This window comes from Ambystoma mexicanum, chromosome 8 (assembly GCF_040938575.1).
Source record: "Ambystoma mexicanum isolate Mex_15411 chromosome 8, UKY_AmexF1_1, whole genome shotgun sequence".
NCBI lineage: Eukaryota > Metazoa > Chordata > Amphibia > Caudata > Ambystomatidae > Ambystoma > Ambystoma mexicanum.
Window position 1 is genome coordinate 504,105,202 of NC_090929.1, and position 19,945 is coordinate 504,125,146.

The 19,945-nt window shown below is 47.5% G+C and overlaps 1 protein-coding gene across 3 annotated transcripts in view; it reads right to left on the bottom strand.

The window, feature by feature from the left end:
- The window catches only part of CFAP74 (cilia and flagella associated protein 74), a 2,332,202-nt gene that overhangs the window by 741,053 nt on the left and 1,571,204 nt on the right, over positions 1-19,945 (bottom strand). For all 3 annotated transcript variants that reach the window (XM_069610170.1, XM_069610172.1, XM_069610171.1), the window contains exon 26: positions 978-1,111. In XM_069610170.1, coding sequence (XP_069466271.1) covers positions 978-1,111 — 134 coding nt within the window. The remainder of the gene's footprint in view (positions 1-977; positions 1,112-19,945) is intronic.

Sequence of the window (19,945 nt, forward strand, 5' to 3'; positions counted from 1 at the left end):
GAGGGTAGAAGAGGGAAAGTTGAGAAAGAGGCTGTTGCAGTAGTCCAGCCTAGAGAGGACCAGGGCTCTGGAGACAGTGAACCTCGGGGGGCGAGGGGGGAGTAAGAAAATGTAGAACACCTCTGAGAAGGTGCAGTAGGTAGTGGGACTTTTTAGAGATGTCCGCGATGTGAGATGAACTACATTAATAGGCGTGTTTGGAGGGGAATGAATGAATGCTTTTTGGGGGGTGTTATAAAAGTGTGCCCCCGAGAATACAATGACACCAGGTGAACATCCATGCATGTGCACTGAAGCAGGACTGGGGAGCTCGTGATCTGATCAGGCAGCACTGACATAAGGAGGGACGTTCGCAGGCCACCACAGTTGTCTTTGATGGAGAGGCAGGCCAACACAAATGGTTTTTACATGGAGATAAAGTAAAATATTATTTTCAGTGGAATGACTACAGGTATGTTTTGGATGATCATGACAGAGTCTATATTGCTTTACAGGTCAAGTGTTGATCATATTATCTTGTTTCCTTGAATAGAAAACCTTTGAGCCATGCCGGTCTGATAGCACAGCGAGTAGAGCGCTCGCTTTGACATCTGTGCAGAGCCTGCTAACGCAGGTTCGAATCCTGGCAGGGCCAAACTCAGCCTTTCATCCTTACGTGGTCGATAAATGAGCACCACACACCGGTGTTAATAATAAGCAGCGCTCAGATACCTGAGGGTTCGTAGCGCTATATAAATACTAAATTATTATTATTATTATTCTGTTTTTTGCTGATAGAAAAGCACTTAGGCTGCCCTTTCCCATCTTAGCTTCATCCCTTATCTTTTTTAGAACCCTGTTTTCATTTAAAATATTTATCAGAAACACAAAACCCACAACTCACAGTACACACATTTACCCTAATAGCCATCTTAAGTCGTATACAGGCAAGTGAAGAAGTACTCCGAATAGCATCTTTGGTATTATGAGAGCCTCACCTGTTGATGGCCGACTTGCAGATGAGATCAAAGCTGTAGTCCTTCGCTTTGAGGGCTTTGAAAATAATGTCGATGTCCATAGTTTCCATGGGCAATAGGGTCCCAAATCCATCATTCGGCTGAATCTCTGCACACTATGCAAAAGAGAACACGGAAAAGCATTACATTACTACAGATTTCTTTTACTTCTTTTATGCTACATTTTCTTCTAAAGCTTTCTCACAGGCCCAACACAGTTCTCCAAAGCTACAACGATTGGACCCGCTAGCCACAGAGTCTCTGTTCGTGCAAACGCCTGCTTTAAAATATGATAATCAAAATGAATAACGTATGCCTCCAGCGTATAGAATACACTGTCCATGACAGTGTTTTTAACACAACTGATCTTTACAAAGCAGCCACTGCAGATTCCCCATCCCTTTTACCCTCCCATTCTCCATTCTCTCTCCCCTCATGCTCTGAGGCATTTTGTTTGCATGTGCCAAGATACAAAACACCAAATAAATAAATAATATCATGGCAAATGATCAGATAAAAATAGCGTAGCAATTGTCAACTCAGACTTTTCAATGTTGCACCAAGCCACCACCATACTTCAGATATTACCTCTTCCAAAGGCCACTGTCAAAATGACCCACTCCACACAGCAATGCATTAACTGCTATGACTCCCTCTGTAACAAACCCCACTGCATGTCCTAATGCAGCTTTTGGCTGCATACCTGCTTAGCCATTCTAACTCCACTCTTCCCATACTCAAGCTATTTCCTGCTTAGCTCCCTTTTACTAACCTTCCCCAGTGCTCAGTTTAGTACTCAGTGCTTCACCAGTTTAGTACTCAGCACTGAGTACTAAACTCATTAACGCAATAAAACCATTCCTAACCAAGGATAACTGCCTCTCCATCGCCCGAGCAACTATAGGAGCCAAACTAGACTATTGTAAGGCGCTCCTAGCCAGCACCTCCAAAAAAAACTTATCTAGGCTCCAAACTACCCAAAACAACGCTCTCAGAGCAGCCCTCAGCATACCAAAAAGAGAACACATCACACAAGCCAGAAAAGCAGCTCACTGGCTCCCAGTCAAAGACCGTATCTCCTTCAAAATCCTCACAACCACCCATAAATGCATCAACCTCACAGCCCCCTCTTATTTATCTGACACGATAGGTAGATATCAATCCACGAGACCAAGAAGAGCACAATACACGAATCAACTAGCAGTACCTCGCATCAACAGAACTAAAGCAGGAGGAATAGGCTTCCCTTTCCTCGCACCTAAACTCTGGAACTCCCTACCTACTGACCTCAGAGCTGATACATCTCTCTTCTCCTTCCGAAAAAAACTCAAAACTGCCTTATTCAACTAACCCCGTTGTCAGGTGCTCCTGCATATCTGTAAAAAAAAAGTATATTTCGTCCAATGTAACTAAACGGACATGAACTGTATGTAACTAAGCATAAGCAACACTGTAACCAGCGCCACAATGTCTTCGGTCTGCTGTGCGCTCGACAAATGTGAATAAATAAATAAATAAGTGCTGACTTTGTTCAACCCGGTCTGGTTAGTCTCATTACTTTCTCTATGTCCTTAATTAGTCATTTGAACCTATATTTTACCATGTACTGCAGCACTCCCATTCTCCATCACCCCAAGCACTGCCTCTTTTCCTTTTCCTGAGAATAAATCCATTATTTATATGTTATATTGGGTTTTAAACAATGTACAGCTTCCATTTGCATGGCAACCAGTGTAGGCATTTCAGTGCTGGAGTGATGTGGTCTCTTCTTTTTAGTCTTAATAGGATCATGGCTGTAGTATTTTGCACCCTTTGGAGTTTCTTGGTGAGTTGTTCCGGCATTCCTAGGTAGAGGCTGTTTGCGTAGTCAATTCTTGTGAGTATCAATCAGGGATATGATTGTGAGGGTTCTGCGAGGGAAGGAGGGGTATGGGAGTAATCGTCTAAGCAGTCGTAGGAGGAAGAAGAATTTTTTGGCAATTGCATTGACTTGCGGTTCCAGGGATAGTGCATTGTCCTTGAGTATTCCTAGGTTATTTACTATGTTGGTAGTCTCTGATTGTGTTCCCATGCCGGTCGGCCAGTTCAGTTGTGGGTTCCCTCTGTCAAATCCTGCGGGTGAGAGCATTATTTCTGTTTTTGCCAGGTTCAGTTTAAGGTTGTTTGTTGTCATCCAGCTGTAGATGTCTGTGAGGCAGTTGTTGAGGCTGTTATTTTGTTCCTGGGTTCTGTTTGTTTTCACAATCAGCTTTGAGTCATCTGCATAATTGTAGGCGGTTAGTACGCAAGTTCAAATGATTTTCATCAGTGGGTACATGTAGATGTTGAGGAGCAGAGGAGAGATGCTGGATCCCTGTGGGACTCTGCAGTATATATATATATATATATATATATCTATATATATATATATATATATATATATATATATATATATATTTTAACTTTCTTTATTATTTTAAAACAGAAACCAACACTCAAACAATAAAATAACCCTGTACTCCCCCACCCCTCCACCCCACAACATTAGACTCACAACTTTACCATCACGGTCCACTCCCACCATTAAGTTTGCACGCATTTGTCGACCATAAACCAAGGCCATGTCGAACAAAAGAAAACTATTGCTCAAGCCATACTCTCAGGACAATAGAGTACATGTTCCTCTTCCCCGTATCAATCAGAGGACGATCCAGGGGATTGCGTAGCCTGCATCCTGTCCATTTGATATTGTCTGTACGGGGGCCAATAATCGAACGGACGACTGGTGCTCAGAAGTGTTGAAGCAAACATAGATTCCCGTAGTTCACAAAGGTCCATGCATTCTGACCATCTAGAAAAGGTAGTGGGGGTCGCCTTCCCCCATGTTCTAGCCACCTGATATCTGGCCACCACAGAGGCCATGCCCAACAATTTTTTTCAGTGCATGTACCCCCCTCAATCAGCGCCAGGAGCCAAAGTTCAGGTGAGTATGTTCGCAGTGATGGCAATATTTCCGACATGACCTCTTCAATCCTTCCCCAGAAGGATCTGATATTGGGACAACTCCAGCAGACATGAAAGAAATCTGCTTGGTCTGCACCACACCTTTTACATGCAGATGACCGGTCCGAAAAGAATTTGCAGAGTGCAAGCGGGGAATAGTATGCCTGATGAATGTATTTATAATGAATCAGTCTATATCGAGAATTTAAAGAAATATATTGTGTCTTCAAGCAGACGGCTTCCACTGCTGCCCGCTTAGTGTTTTCCCCAATACAGCCTCCCATGCATTCTTACATGCCAATTCCTGCACAGCCTTCCCCTTCCTCACAAGCTTATAGATGGTAGACAACAATTTCCCCCCCAGACACGAGATGAGCTATATAGCGTAGGGCCTGCGGAGCAGATGGGGGTCGTGGAAATTCTGGCCATTTAGCCCTAATAGTGCCCCTCAACCTGTAGTAGTGTAGTAGCGTCACTGCATCTGTATCACCCTTAGCGTTCAGCTTGCCCCACTGTACAAAGTGCCTGTCCTGTATCAGGTCCCCCAGGGTTTGTATCCCTGGTGCTTGGAACCAGTCCCTAGAGGACCACTCATGCGTAAGCGGGATCCCAACTACATTATACACTGGTAACTCTGGGAGGAAGTGAGGCGTGGATTGCAATAATTGCTTCAGTCTTCCCCAAGCCATGCATGTTATCTCCACAGGCTGAATTTCACCCCTCGGGACAGGGTCTCTCTCGCCCCACTGCAGACCAACTAGAGCATCCGGGTAGGCAAGAGCCTTAGCTAATAAGGTATGCAGGGATTCTGCGCTAGATGGGTTCCACCCAGATATGTACTGCAATTGTGCAGCAAGATAGTTTAAATATACGTCTGGATATTCCATGCCACCCATATCATACAGCCGGGTGAGAGTATCGTAGGCTATCCTAGGTTGCTTATCTGCCCACACCAGTCTCGTAAGCATCCTCCTAACGCAAGTCCAATAACCAGCAGGGGGCCACACCAGTACATTATGATATATATACAGAAGTTTAGGAAGTATCACCATTTTCGCCAATGCCATACGGGCAGCTTGAGAAATTGGCAGCCGCATCCACGCCTCTACCTTCAGCTCCAGGTTCTCCAACGGCATAACATAGTTATCGTTATACAGCTTATCCCTTACAGTGGACACCATGATCCCCAAGTATCGTATGCCCTCCGGTCGCCATTGAAAATCATCGACCACATCAGCTCTTTGGACCTCTGGAGTTAGGGGGAGCTCCTCAGATATTTCCTACTTGATCGTAAGCCCCGATAGTTCCCCAAACCTGGGAACCACCTGCATCAACGGGGGAAGGTTCTGGTGCGGGTGTTTAACGTAAAGAAGAACATCATCAGCACATAATGATATGATGGAAAGATGTGTACACGCATAAATCCCAAAGTGTGCATGCAGCTCTCGTATATGACACGCCAGGGGTTCCATCGCTAAAGCGAATAAAGCTGGGGAAAAGGGGCATCCCTGTCTTGAGCCGCGCGCGGGATATATCTGTGCTGAGATAAGCCTGTTTGTGTATACCGCAGCTCTCAGGGCCGAACATAGCAGCTTGATCCATTTGATGTACGTCAGGCCCGGGCCAGACCGGCTGAGTACCTCGAAAAGGAAAGGCCACTCAACTGAATCAAACGCCTTTTCAGCGTCCAAGGCCACCACTACCATTGGTATTCCAGGGTTAACATTATGCATAAGGGTAAAAAGATGCCTTAAATTGTTTTGAGGGGAGCACCCAGGGATAAACCCAGCCTGATCTGGAAGCACCAGGGCCGAAATGTGAGGGAGTACACGGCTCACAAGGATCTTAGAAAATATCTTATTATCTGTGTTAATAAGCGAAAGGGGCCGGTAAAATGAGAGACATAGAAGATCCATGCCCGGTTTCAGCAGCACCGTGATTAAGGCAGATCTTGTGGATTCCGGGAGGGTGCAGCTGGCCATGGCGCCTTCAAACATTGCAAGGAGATGGGGAATGACACAGTCTACGTAAGCCTTGTAGAATTCAGCAGTGATTCCATCAAGGCCAGGTGCCTTCCTATTAGGGAGCGATTCTATAGCCATACACACCTCCTCTTCTGTAATTGGGTCATTAAGGGCGGCACCCTGCTCAGGGTCCAACCAACCCAATGCCACCTCCTCCAGATACTGCAGCAGAGCATCATGCCCTGGCGTGGGCTTGGACGTATATAACTGCTCATAGAAGAGACGGAATTCATCATTGATCCCCTTGAGATCCTGTACCCGGTTCCCATTCCGATCTATGATTTCGACAATACTGACAGACGGCGTTCTCTGCGAATGGCCCAGGCCAATGTCTTACTAGGCCTATCCCCCTCCCCATATTTTGTCGCCTGTATTGGGTCTCCCAAATATCTATCTTCATCACATACCAGCTCCCGTAATCTCTCCCTGTTTGCCCTGAATTCTTTACGCAGTTCAGGTGTATCTTGAATACTCTGCTGTTTTTCACCCTTTCTGATAATGTCTTCCAGTTTCCTCATGGACCTTCTAATGGCTCTTAAACCCACCCCCTCTCTGGAGATACAGCACCCACGTATATAAGCCTTAAAGGCTTCCCAAATTATGCCCGGGTCCGAGACCGAGCCTACATTAGCCTGAAAGTACGTATCTATATCCTGCCCTATTTCGGTCCTAAACGCTCCGTCACCAAGGGCAGCAGCCCGAAAGTGCCAGCGCAACAAATTGGGCAATTGTTACGTTCACCTGGTCTCTGCAGGGATGTTGGGGCACGGTTGGAGCCCTCCCAGGAGTTGACTCCCTTGGATCGCTTCTCTCCCCCAACTGCAGTGGTATCGAGGACCCGGGGTGCTGGTACTGGTCCTGAGAGAAGATGAGAGGCAGTGAGAATAGCGTGGTGGTGCTGTGATTCCCTCAACCCTTTTCGTGCCAGAATGTAGTGCGCAAGAGTTTGCCCATGCAAGCTCACCTGTTTTGATGTAATGATGGGCTCTCCGTCCTGCTTTCCTTCAGCAGGGGCGCTGTGGATGGACCTAGTTGCGTCACTGGTCCTGGGTGTGGAGGTCCAGACCGGCTGCGACCATTTCATCTTGAAGGTAGGTTTATTACTATGATTATTGTCTGTATCCTTTGTGGTAATTTCTCCCCAATGATTATTGTCCGTAACCATAAATTGTCCTTTGTCTCCCTAGGTATGAAGATGGCCCACGAGCGCGTGTTGATGAAAAAAGTCTAACCCGGAGGACCTACTGGTGGTAGTAGACTGTTCCAGAAACTGCACCAAGTTCATGAGTTGCGCTGTTTAATGTGTTATAGTCTATGCAACTTGCTCACCTTGTGTTTTCTATTCCCTTTGCAGATGCAGCTGGTCGGTGTTAGCTGGTGAGCGTTTCCGAACTCCTGCTGGCTGTCGGAGATGAAGATCCACGTGGATGCTGCACCGGAAGATGGCCCTGTGATGATTGAAGTTCGGGACAGGTAAGGATGCTAGCCGGCACCCGCGGAGGACTCAAGAAGACTGGTAAAATGAGCGCGGCTGCTGCAGAGTCGGTAGCGGCAGAAGTGCTTCTGCAAGCAATGGCGAGGCTGACTCAGGTAAGATCCGCGCGGTGGCTGCAGATGGGAAGCAGATGCCAGTGCTTCTAGCGATGGTATGGCTGATTCCAGGTACGATGCTGGAGGGTTCCGGAGACTGAAGATGCACGTGCTGAACCAGGTAAGAGTCTTCTGAACAGCGGTAAGCGTTACGCTGCTCTAGCAGACTAACGCAAAGAGCCAGCATGTGGGTGGGGCCGATATAATATAGCCTGGCCCCAGCCACTCCCCTTAGGCCCCGCCTTGTGGCCCCACCTTGCCACTCCTCCTGTCTTCTGCATTCTGTGTGCAGAGCACAATTTGTAATGAGCTTGGTGCCAAAGGCGCCAAGACTGGGTCCATTGGGACCCTGCAGGTGGTGAAGTACTTGGCCTTTGACCAGTGGCCATGAAAGCAATTGAGTTGTAGGCTCAAATCTGACCTGCACTTGTGAGTGGTCGGACAGAGTCTGGGACAGAATAGTAGCTTCCATTTCCGCCCTTAGAATAGAAGTAGTGGACATCACGTAATCTATTCTAGACAAACTCCCATGTACCCCAGAGTAAAATGTGTATTCCCTGACACTGGGATGCAAAGTAAGCCACACATCATGTAGGTCATCCGTCTGTGAGATATTGCCCCATGCTGTGAAAGATGGAGAATTGAGCTGTCGTAGTTCTGTCCATTGCTAGTGTGAGGGCCAGATTAATATCACCAGCCTAGATTATTTCGTACTCAGTATATTTATGAAGATGACTGGCACACACATGGAAGATTTCTGGTGAATCCGTATTCGGTGCATATACATTTATAATCAAAAGCCTAATTCCCAATACCTCACCTGCTAATAGCAAAAACCTCCCACTCTCATCCCGCACCTGCTCATGCAGCTTAAATTGCAGCAACCTATGTATGTAAGTAGCAACCCCTCTGGAATTGGAGGAAATGCAGGAGCCATATCGGTGGGAGCCCCACCCGGCAAGGCTAGGGGGGTTCACCCCTGGCGAGGTGAGTATCTTGTAAGCATAATATATTCACTGCATGATTTCTACCATAGTTGCCTATCAGCCGCGTCTTCTTGTGGTTGGTAAACCCCCAGATGTTCCAGGACATCAAAGATATGATCATTCTGCGATCATCCCTCACAAAAGTCTGGGTCATCCCACCAGCGCATAATTAACCACGCAATGACCCCACCCGGAATGGGTGAACATTACAGACTCTTTGCTCCCTTCAAGTAGCACGTTCCTAGAGTTCTCAGCACACTTCTGAAATAAAGTTGGAGTCGTCCCACCCAAACCAACGTAACAGTTAAACCAAAACATTAAACCCCTCCCTCCCCATCCCACCTACACCAGAAACAAGAACAAACCAGCACCCCCTACCCTCCCCCCCTTCCCTAATCACACCTAAATTACACCGCAGTGTCTATGGCAACTGGGGCTCTGAGGGCAACCCAAGTGCTCCTTGTGGCAACGACACATATATAACATACCTCTCTCCCACCCACCGCTCCCCCAAAACTTAGGTAGGCCAATGCTCTTCCAACGCATTTGCATTTCCCATGTCGCAGGATATCGGTTCCAAATCAAGGTGGGTGCTGTGGCGATCCCCCCCAGCTCTGGTAAATTTCTAGCATATTGTTCCGCTGCATCCGGTGCAGTAAAGAATGCTGCTAACCCATTGTGCTGCATGCGCAGCTTGGCCGGGTACATCATGGAGTACTTTATTCACTTACGCCTCAGGATATTTTTAGCCATCTGGAAAGTCTTCCTTTGACCCTGGACTACTGGACTAAAGTCCGGGAACAGTAGTATGGTAGAGCCTTCCCATCTCAGCTCCCCCTTCTCTTAAGCCGTTCGCAATATGGTATCTCTGTCGCAGTAGCAAAAAATTCTCACTATGATGGGGCGCTCTGGGGAACCCGGCGGCGGTCTAGCCGCCAATGAGCGGTGAGCGTGCTCCACCATATACATACTGGACAGCGAGGGGTTATCAAGTATCTCCAGCAACAGCTGCTCCACACATTTTTTCATGTTGCCTATATTTGTGGATTCCGGGACACCGATAATTCTAATATTATTCCTTTCCGAGCGCCCTTCCAAATCCTCATTCTTGGCTGCAATCTTTTTCACCGCTTGTTGCAGACTGGAGACCTCGCGCTGGAGGGTTGCAACGCTATCCCTTGCAACGCATAGTCCCGATCCTCTGCTCCGCTTCCTCCGTACGCCCGCAAAGTTTCTTTATCTGTATAGCTGAAATGTCCACTTTGCATGTAAGGGTGTCAATTTTAACCCCAAGTGTGTCAGTGCTCCCCTTTAGTGCTAGCAGAGTTTGATTCAGGGCAGCTATATCTACTTGTTCAGGCACTGGCATTTGTAAAATGGCGGCTGGTGCCTGGGCCAGATCTTTGCGGGCAAATTGGTCCATCCTCGCCTGCTTCTTCTGGTTGCCCATGCTACCGGCACAAGGATTAATCAGGCCGCCCCTGAAATACCAAATCTTGCAGTGTAAACACCAGTATCTGGGCAGTCACCTTGCTGGATCAGTGCTTTAGTCTGCTCTCCTCTACTTAGTCCAGTTTATGCAGGGAAATTATTATCACTAAGTGTCTACTGTTCCACAAGAGGGCAGTTCGCCCCACCCGCACTCCCAGACCCGACCGAGGAGTCCCAGCACTGTCCAGCTCCTCCTACACAAGATCATCAAGCTGTCTTGCTCCACTCCACCTGTTGATTAGAGGGTGCTCCAAGCATGGATCAATGCATCCACGGGGCACAGGCACCAGCCCACAGGTCAGATTATCCTGCTCCAGCGGGAGTCCACTGTTCAGGCAGGCACAGGCCACTCCCCGAGTGACCAACCAAATGTCCAACTGCAAATTATCTGCCCATATTGCGTGCTGTCCTCCCACACAGCCGCCCCCCTGCAGCCTCCTACTGCTGCTCCATGGCCAGAGCTGATCTGACCCCCACCTCGTCCGCAGGCAGGAATGCACCCCTTGGCCGCCGAGGAACGCTATCCGTAGTGTCTGACGGTTCCCAGGAGCCAACAGTTAACTGTACATGCAGCACCTCAAGTACCGGAGTGCTGTCCTCCACCTCCGAGGGGCGGGGTAGCACAAGGAGAGGAAGGCCAGTCTCGCTCCAGGTTGCGCACCACACGCAGGGACACAAAGCCACCCGCCGCAGCCCCGGCGGTCCGGAGCCAGGCTTCACGGTTGCCCCTCTGCGCCCCCAGCAACCTGGACTCACCAGAGGGGGCGGCCCAGGCAGGAAGAGCCCTCTCCAGGCCGTCTGTTCACAGCAACTGCCTCGCGGTCCACGCCAGCCCCGCAATCACGAAACACCATCCTTCATGCAGCTGGGCACCGCTCCACCACCCCGAGGCTCAGCCAGGCAGCTTCCCCCGTCCACCAGTACACACCAGCCACCGCGTTCTCCGCAGCACTCCACAGCCAGGAAGGCAGCTCCTCCCCCACACACTTTACTCCGGCGCCGCAGCTCCTCTCTTCTCTGCCACGGTCTCCCGCAATGGCGGCTCGCGGTGGCAATCCGTCTGCTGGTGCCCAGAAGCTTAGTTGTCACACCACTGCTATTACTTGAGAACGGGGACAGGAGGAACAGGATATTTGACAAGGATTTATTCCTGTCGTTGTCAGAGCTTTTTCAGGCATCGCCCATCTTGGTCTGCTACGCAACAGCACCCCCCCGCATGATATATTTTTGGTGCTTGAGATGAAGGATGGTAGGTGTGTTCCTTTGGTTTGGTTGGGTAGGAATGAGGTAAGCCACTTTAGTATGCCACATTTCATCAGTCTTTTTATTAGCATTGCATGGCAGATTGTGCCAAATGCCGCTGATATGTCCAATAGTATGAGGGTCGATTGGACATCATTGTCTGAGTTCATTTTCAGGTCGTCCCATATCGACAGGAGTGCTGATTCTGTTCCTTTCATTGGCCTGAAGCCAACTTGTGACCACTGGAGTATTCTGTTTTTTTTGACAGATTTAAGAAGGATTTTGTACATGTGGTTCTCCAGGATCTTTCATGGCTAGGCCAGGTTGGATATCGGTCTGTAGTTGCTTGGGTCTTCTGCGCTTTCCTATTCCTTTTTTATCAGTGGTTTATTGTGTTAGCCTCCTGTTGGTCAGACATTTTTATTCTTTTAATGTCAGTCCCTCATTACTCTCTCATTCCCACCATCTCAAACCAATACCACCCCAATTAACATACGCATACATAAATATTTATGTTGGTCGTATGACCAGCAAGAGTCAAATAAAAGGGAGTCAAAGTAACTCTGTTTGACGAAACCACAGATTACTATTTGGAAGTACGTTTTTTGGTGATTTAAGGTCACTTGTGGCATCTATAGACAGAAGGAAGCGTTGTGTGCCCTTAGTCTGAAGACATACCAGCTAATGGGAGAGTTGTAGTGTTCTTATGGTTTTAGTGTGTGTGGGGGGGGGGGTGCTCAATTGTAGTGTGTGATTGGCTTAGTTGATATTTTTAGTATATGAGGTTCCCCCACCATGAGGCATTTGCGACTGCAAGACAACCACCAAAAAGAGGCTTTTGCCACTGTGAACCAATTGCCATCATAAGGCCTTGACAATGTGGATCTCACTCACCTTGAACCTACCGCCACAGTGAGGCATTCGCCACTGTGATGTTACACCATCATAGGGTTTCTTGTCTAAGAGGCCCTACCACTGTGAGGACTTGACACTTTGAGAATGTGCCATTGTGAGACCTTGCCACTACATGCTTTCCTACTATGAGGACTCCGCTACAGAAAAACTCAGCGCCTGCGATACTCTGACCCCCTGCAATACTCTCCCCCCCCTTCGGTACTATGCCCCCCCCGGCAATACTCTTGTGCCCTATAAAGAAGGCATGATATCAACAGTAAGACAGACACAGGTGACCACAGTTCAAGGGTGTTTATTGAACTTCAACAAGGGTATGATAAACGCCTATCTAATCCTAAATCTACAGATGGGAACAAGCTACAACCATCAAATAATAACACAGTCCTAGTGGTGTCTTGTCAAAATAAAAGGGCCTATACTAAAAATCCTATTGCCAATCCTTACCTCTAAATACAAACAGCGTTGGGGGTGTTACAAAAAGAAACAAGTGTTCAAAATGATGTCAGGATGTTCAGGCCATTGGCCTCCCTTCCCCACATTTTTAGCACTGGACAAGGCGGTTCACTCGAGCATAGCACGGTCTTTGTCGCACTCACCTGTGTCTCTGCAGGAGCGATAAATGAGCCTCCTTTGACCCCGAGTTCTCACTTCCCCTGTTTCACCCGGAGGAACACCTGTCAAATATAAGATGCACACTCAGACCTGGGTTCACCTGATTCCCCTGCGCCCCTTCCCTTCTCTCTACTATGTGCTGTGATGTCCCATAGGGGGTTACCTTGGTTTTTAGTGGGGTGTGCACTCCATCCTGCATTCGCACGGGCGCGATTTTATGGGAGATTCACAGCCCTACACACGTAGGGATGATGCCAATGTCTGTTTGCCGAGTTCTGATGCCACAAGCTGTAATATGCCTTCACAGCGAGGCACAGTGTTCAATGCGCTAGTTTCTTCACTAGCAAGAAAGTCCTTTCCACAAGGCGAATGTTGTGCGGTGAATTTGTGAGTCCGGTATTGTCCGAATTGTCTTTATTTTGCCAAAGGTATTGGGTGAGTAGCGCTGTGTGTAGAACTCAGAACCGCAGGTAGGTATGTGCAGCGTTATAGGTTCGAGCGCACCTAGTAATGTCTCTCCTTTCCCTTGCAGGAGTGGATTATGGAGAGCTTGCGCCACAAGTCTGGGTTCAGCGCTACTGGAGAGCCTCGGAGGTCCGGTAAGTATGCACAGAGGCTTCGGTAAGTATGCACAGCGTTACTGGAGCGAGCGCAGTAAGTAATGTCTCTCCTTTCTTTTGCAGGAATTTTGGTAAGTATGCACAGCGTTACTGGAGAGAGCGCATTAAGTAATGTCTCTCCTTTCTTTTGGAGGAATTTGGATGCTCGGACTACGAACCTGGATTCCAGCGTAGCGGGAAGATTCCGTGAGTATGCGCAGCATTACTGGAGCAAGCGCACTAATGAAAGTTCTTCTTTGTGCTTACAGGTGCCGGTGTAGGTTTCACCTCGTGTCTGGGGAAAGCTGCGGCGTGGAGAAAGCACAGAGGTTGATCCAGAGCAGGTAAGCAGAAGCAGGATGATCCGGAGCAGGTAAGCAGAAGCAGGTTGATCCGGAGCAGGTAAGCAGAAGCAGGATGATCCGGAGCAGGTAAGCAGAAGCGGGATGATCCAGAGCAGGTAAGCAGGAGCATGGTGAGTGTGTTGCTGATGCAGCTTACAGAAAGCAACACAAAGCACTGGAAGAATCTTGGGTGTGGATTATATATCCAGTCACACCCAAACACTAGAGAGCTCATGGACTTTCATGCACTTCCTGTTTGGCACCAGGAAGTGGTAAACAGGAAGTTACTACAAACACCAGGAAGGAATTAAAAGAAGGTATCTGCTATGGGATTTTTTGGGTGCCTATGCCAGGCCTGCCAAGCCCCCACCCAGCTTGCCCCGACTACATGACTGGTACCCATGACAGTCTTTGACTTCTTTAGCACAAGAATACAGTTCAATCAAAAAATCAGGACCTTCCGTCTGCAAGTCTCTTTACTCCTCAAAGTCTCTTCATTCAGAGGGCCTAATGCAACCAAACAAAATGATACGTTCTTTTCATCTTTGAATTTTTACAAGTATTCACTTTAGATGATTCACTAATCACCCGGATCCCCCTAGTCGGGCTCAGATCTCTTTAGTACAATGTTCGTTCCCTTTTGATCCCCCTCAGTCGGGCTCAGATCTCTTTAGCACAATGTTTGCAGGGTATTCTGTCGGGTGACTCACCGTTCACCTTGGATCCCGATCAGCCGGCGAAGATCCCCTTTTACTTTTAAACGTAATTAGTCTCCCTCAGCCGGGATCGTACTAATTTCAATCAAGTATCGAAGACTTTCGAATGTGCACAGGGTTTAGCTTGACCTGTTGCAGGACCAATTCGATTTTACAATTCCTTCTCTTTACATTTGTCCACTTCGGGTTTAGATACCTAACAGAGACTTTCGAATGAGCATGCACGTGGTGCCGGACCACTCTGTTAACAGTATCTATCTTCGCCTCAAAGTTCAGTCACTCATTTAGTGAATTCATTATGTTCGCATCACTTGCCACATACGCTTCATGCATTGTCCTCTTCAGATTCCTACATACAATGCTGCCACTTGCAAGATGGGGTTCCAGACAGCACGGTTGGTATCAGTCTCCCCAACTCACCGGGTGTGCTGCCTTCACTGGCTTTTCTTCTTTGTACGAGCCAAAGACAGTACTACGGCGGCAACTGCTTCTCCCCGCTTGACTATTGACGTAGGAGAGCCCCGGGTCCCTCCGACACACAATGCAGGAGTCTTCAGCTTTCTATTCTCGAAGGCTCATAAAACCTACGGTCTTTTTTTGAAAAGGGCAAGGGCCCCACCTTTGTGTTCCTTTTCATTCTCGTCGTCTTTTGCCTTGTATTAAACTCCCACCTTGGAACTGCTGCTTCCTCATGTGCTTTGCCTCCTTCAGAGTGTGCTCTCGTGCTCCGCCTTTTATCCATGTGGGGAAGTGTGATGGAAGTCAGTGTGTGTGTAATGATCAGTAATTGCCTGACCATCGTGTTGGGACATATCAGGTATCCGGCTTGGTTGTTAGTCTTTTCCCTCACCGTGAGAAAGTGTGTCAGAAAAGGGGTAGGGAGTTGAATCCCTAAGTATCCTACCTGGTAGGATGGGGTAAGGGTGTTATAGGGAAGGGGATACTGCATCTCACCGTCTAGTGTCCCACTTTCACTCCCTGAAAACCCCCATCCAGGTGATCTTCCCTCACTGTTCCACCCCCAGTAACTGGATCCAAAAGTGATGGCAGTGTCCTGGTCACCTGGATGACAGATCCCCAGGGACTAGCGGGTGAGACAGCTTCAGGTTTCTCACAGTCCCCTCTTATACTTTCCCCCAGGATATTGTGCCGCTGCGATATTGCAACCTATAATACCGCCATCTACACTACGCCCTCTCATCCTTTGTTGGAACTGGCCAAACAAACACAGCTCAAACAAGTGTCACCTAATGAGATGCCAACAAACAAGGAATATCACCTGAGAAAATTAACCTATCACCCATAAATCAGTGCGACCGGACATTGCGCAATAAAAAACCTGCTGTGAACCAGACATCCCTCCAGGAAAGACCGAACCACTAGCTCAATTGGAAAAAACAAATACAAAGGCAACAAGAAACCTACACCCAACCAACAAGCCAGCAACCAAACAAAAATCAAAAAAAATATTTCGTACCAGGAAAGACTGATGCACGAGAAGGAAAAATAAAAAACAAACAGAAGACCAACCATCTCAACTCACCACACCAAAGAGCCAACTAACACTAAGAAACAATAAACCTAACTGCCCTTTTGTCAGAACAAGACCAAAATCACATAATTTGTTGCGCTACTTATCAACCTACCACCCGCTCACACAACCAACCACCCAGAAACATCCCAAACATATACGGCAGAAAACACAACAGACAGACCTGAAATGCACAGAAGAAGCACATTTGAACCAAGTGAATTCAACACACCGTTCATCACAAAAAATGGCGAGACAACAAATCATCAACATGATCAGACAGACAACTCTGAAGAACATATGAACCCAAAACGCAACCTTCTAGATCTACTCAACAATGAAACGGAAGCAACAAAACCCAAGGCAGAATAAAAAAAAGACAAACCAATGCCACATCAAATGACCAAAGCCAGCTTCAAAGGACAAACGAAACCCAGAGACAAAAGGATTCATTGCAACCTATTCAACGCCAGATGAATGTCGAAACACACCACAAAGATATACCAACTCCTCTTCCTCACCAAAACCTGGCTGACACAAAATTTCAAGGTAGTCACACAGAAATCCCTACCCAACAACTACAAAATAAAACTAGCCAACAGAGAAGGAACAAGTCGAGGAGGCCTCTCATTGTACACAAAGGCCACCTAAAGATGACAACAGCACCACCATTAAACACCCCAAACTGTGAATCACTACTCTTTCAATTAGCCTTCGACCAACAAACCAACCTTTTGTTCCTACTAGCTACAGACCACCGACACAACCCCCATTTCGCAGACACATTTGTGGACGCCATTATGAACATCGCCATACAATATGACCACTTGATCATACTGGGAGACTTCAATATCTGGTTTGAAAAACACCAATTCACCTAAAACACTGATAAATCAACTATCAACGGTGCATCTAAAGCAATTGGGGAAGGGAGCGTCCCACTCAGCAGGGCACACCCTATATGAAATCTTTTGCAAAAGAAACCTGGTTACAACTGCACAACCAATGCAGATTCTCTGGAGCAACCACCTCATAATACCCTCAGGGATACATCTGCCAAAGCGAATACAAGCTCACAACCCAAAAACTCCTCCAATTCAGGAAATAAACTGGAAATCCATAAATACCATGGACTTAAACACCAGAGTAGAATCCACAAAACCATCAACCACCATTTGGATTCATCCAATGTTGAAGAAAGAACTGAGACAATTTTAAAGTGATTTACAAAAACACTCGATGATATTGCACCAGAAAAACTGTTCACCCTCACACTGAAGAAAACAATGTCAAGATGGTTCATGCCTCAACTCAGAGCACTGAAGAAAACTAGCAGGAAACTGGAACAAGAATGGAGAAAAAAAATATAATCAGCAGAAAATAATTACATACCAGAGACAGATATGACTATACAAAGCCAAGACCAACAAAGCAAACAAATTATACTATCAAACATTCAAGCAACATATAGAAAGAGATGTTCAGCATCATCAATGAGCTAAGAAACCCAAAAGCCTGCAACAACACACCCACACGCTCACAAAAACTATGTGATGACCTTGCAAACCAATTAAAAAACAAAATCACAAGCATCCCGCAAGTCATCAAGAGTATACCAGGAATACCAATAACACACGTAAGCAGCCAACTCTGGAACCAACCACAAATATTAACCACTTCTCAGCAATTTGGACACACATTCACCGGCCTAGTGAACAAAAGCAACAGAGCAGGCTCACCAGCAGACCCTTGCCCACTAGACATTGTGAGAAACCTGAGGGTATCCTCACACCTACTTCCCTTGGATCCGCTGCTCAGGTGGTATTGGAAAGGCCATCACTTTTGGATCCTGAACCTGGGGGTGGACATGCGAGGGAGGATCACCTGGGTGGAGGGTCCTTGGGGATTGGGGAGAAGATGCCCACAGGCAAGACATGGTAGCCCCCTTATCCTACCCTCCCCCTTCATTCATAGGGTATTGTTAGCCCATATCTCTCTCAAGCACACAGTATGACCTTAAAGGGAGTCCATTTAAAACTGGGACGAGGAAGAGGTGACTAGTCAGTTTCACCACTATGGTACTGGGATGAGGAAGATGCCTGTAAAAGATCAGGCATGTCATGTTAATTACTAAAATGAAGGTCAGGCAAACTACTCACACCTGCAGCCTGTTGAAAGGCTACAGGTGCTTAAAATCAGACCCACACTGCAAAGCAGGGAGAACCTGCCTGGAGAGAAGTTGCCAGAGGTGCAGCGAGTAGCAGGCTGGCGCAGGACTGGCAGGGAGGACGCTGTGTGTTCTCAGGGAAGGAGGTGCTGCAATGTGAGCAGGCCGCGAGTGGACCAAACCCCCAACACTTGTGTTACGTGTTCTCAGCTGGAGCTGGGGAACACAAATAACTCCTGACTGCCACGGGACACTGCCCGAGGGTTTTTCGATTACGAGCGCTGCTCGCTGGTACTCCTGACCCCTATTTGGGAGCAGAGAGCTGAAGAGAGAGAAGCGCAAAGCCGCCCAACGAAGCAGAGCAGCTCCGATGAGTACAAGAGAGAGGATTCTTGCACAGAGGTGCTCTGGGGCCAATGTGAGACCATTAAAGTTTGTGTACAATCTAAAGGCACATAACAAGAGGGTTTGGAACCCAGCAGCCAATATTGAATACACAATTACGGAAATGACATGAAAATCATGTGAAATTGTGGGACAAGTGGAAGACAGATACGTGCTATGTTAAAGGAGTGAAACTTATTACGAACAATAAGAAAAAAACTGAAACATGTTCTGAACATTTATAAACTGAACGAAAGCCACATGGAAAAGGCTAGTTGTTGATGACCGTTTATGAACTGAACGAAAGGCATGTGGAAAAGGCTAGTTGTTGAACTCAGAGGGGCGAAGCGAGTCCGAGGTGGTGGAAGAAGACATACACCATCAAACAAGTTGAATGCAAGTTGTGGCAAAGCCAAATGACTGCAAATACACAAATGCTGATGAAGCCCTAAGGTGCCAAAGAGAAAGAGGAACCATTGAGTGCTAACTCTGGTGCTGGGTGGAAAAGGAACAAGTTACTTACCTGTAACTGTTGTTCGCCAGCATGGGTCTGGCATGGATTCACATGCTCATGAATATTCCCCGTTGTCAGGCTGGGAATCCTCGGTAAAGAAAAAATCAGTATCAGTTTCGTTTCTGATCTGTCTTTCGTAGTAGTAACCAATCACTGATCTCTGCGTCATACTGACCACAGCCAATGACTTCCCTCTACCTAAGCCCCGCCTCTGGCAGCCATCTTCAGATTTGGTAGCACGTGAAGTGGCAGTTTGACCAAGTGAAGAGCCGCAGAGGGGTAGGCGAGTGGGTTCGCATGTGAATCCATGCCAGACCCATGCTGGAGAACAACAGTTACAGGTAAGTAACTTGTTCCTTCTCCAGCATGGGGTCTGGCATGGATTCACATGCTCATGAATAAAGAATACATAGCAGTACACACATCCACAACCACGGGAGGTGGCAAAGGCTCAACATTAAGCATTACATCAAACTCAACATTAAGCAATTCTTACCTCCTCACCAGGCTCACCTTAGGCGAACAGATTGCGCAGCACTGCTTGGCCGACCCTGGACTCCTCCCTGGAATCCCGATCGACGCAGTAGAATTTCGTGAAGGTGTGCGTCGACCTCCATGTAGCAGCCCTGCAGATGTCCAGCAAGGGCACACCAGATAGGAACGCCGTGGTAGCTGCAATCGCTCTGGTGGAATGGGCTCTCGGACGGCCAGGCAGCGGTCGGTTTGCCAACCAATGACAGTACATGATACAGCCGGAGAGCCATCTGGAAATGGAGGCCTTTGAGAGAGCCTTCCCCTGATTGACAGGTCCAAAGTTCACAAAAAGTTGTGACGTCTTCCGAAAACACTTTGT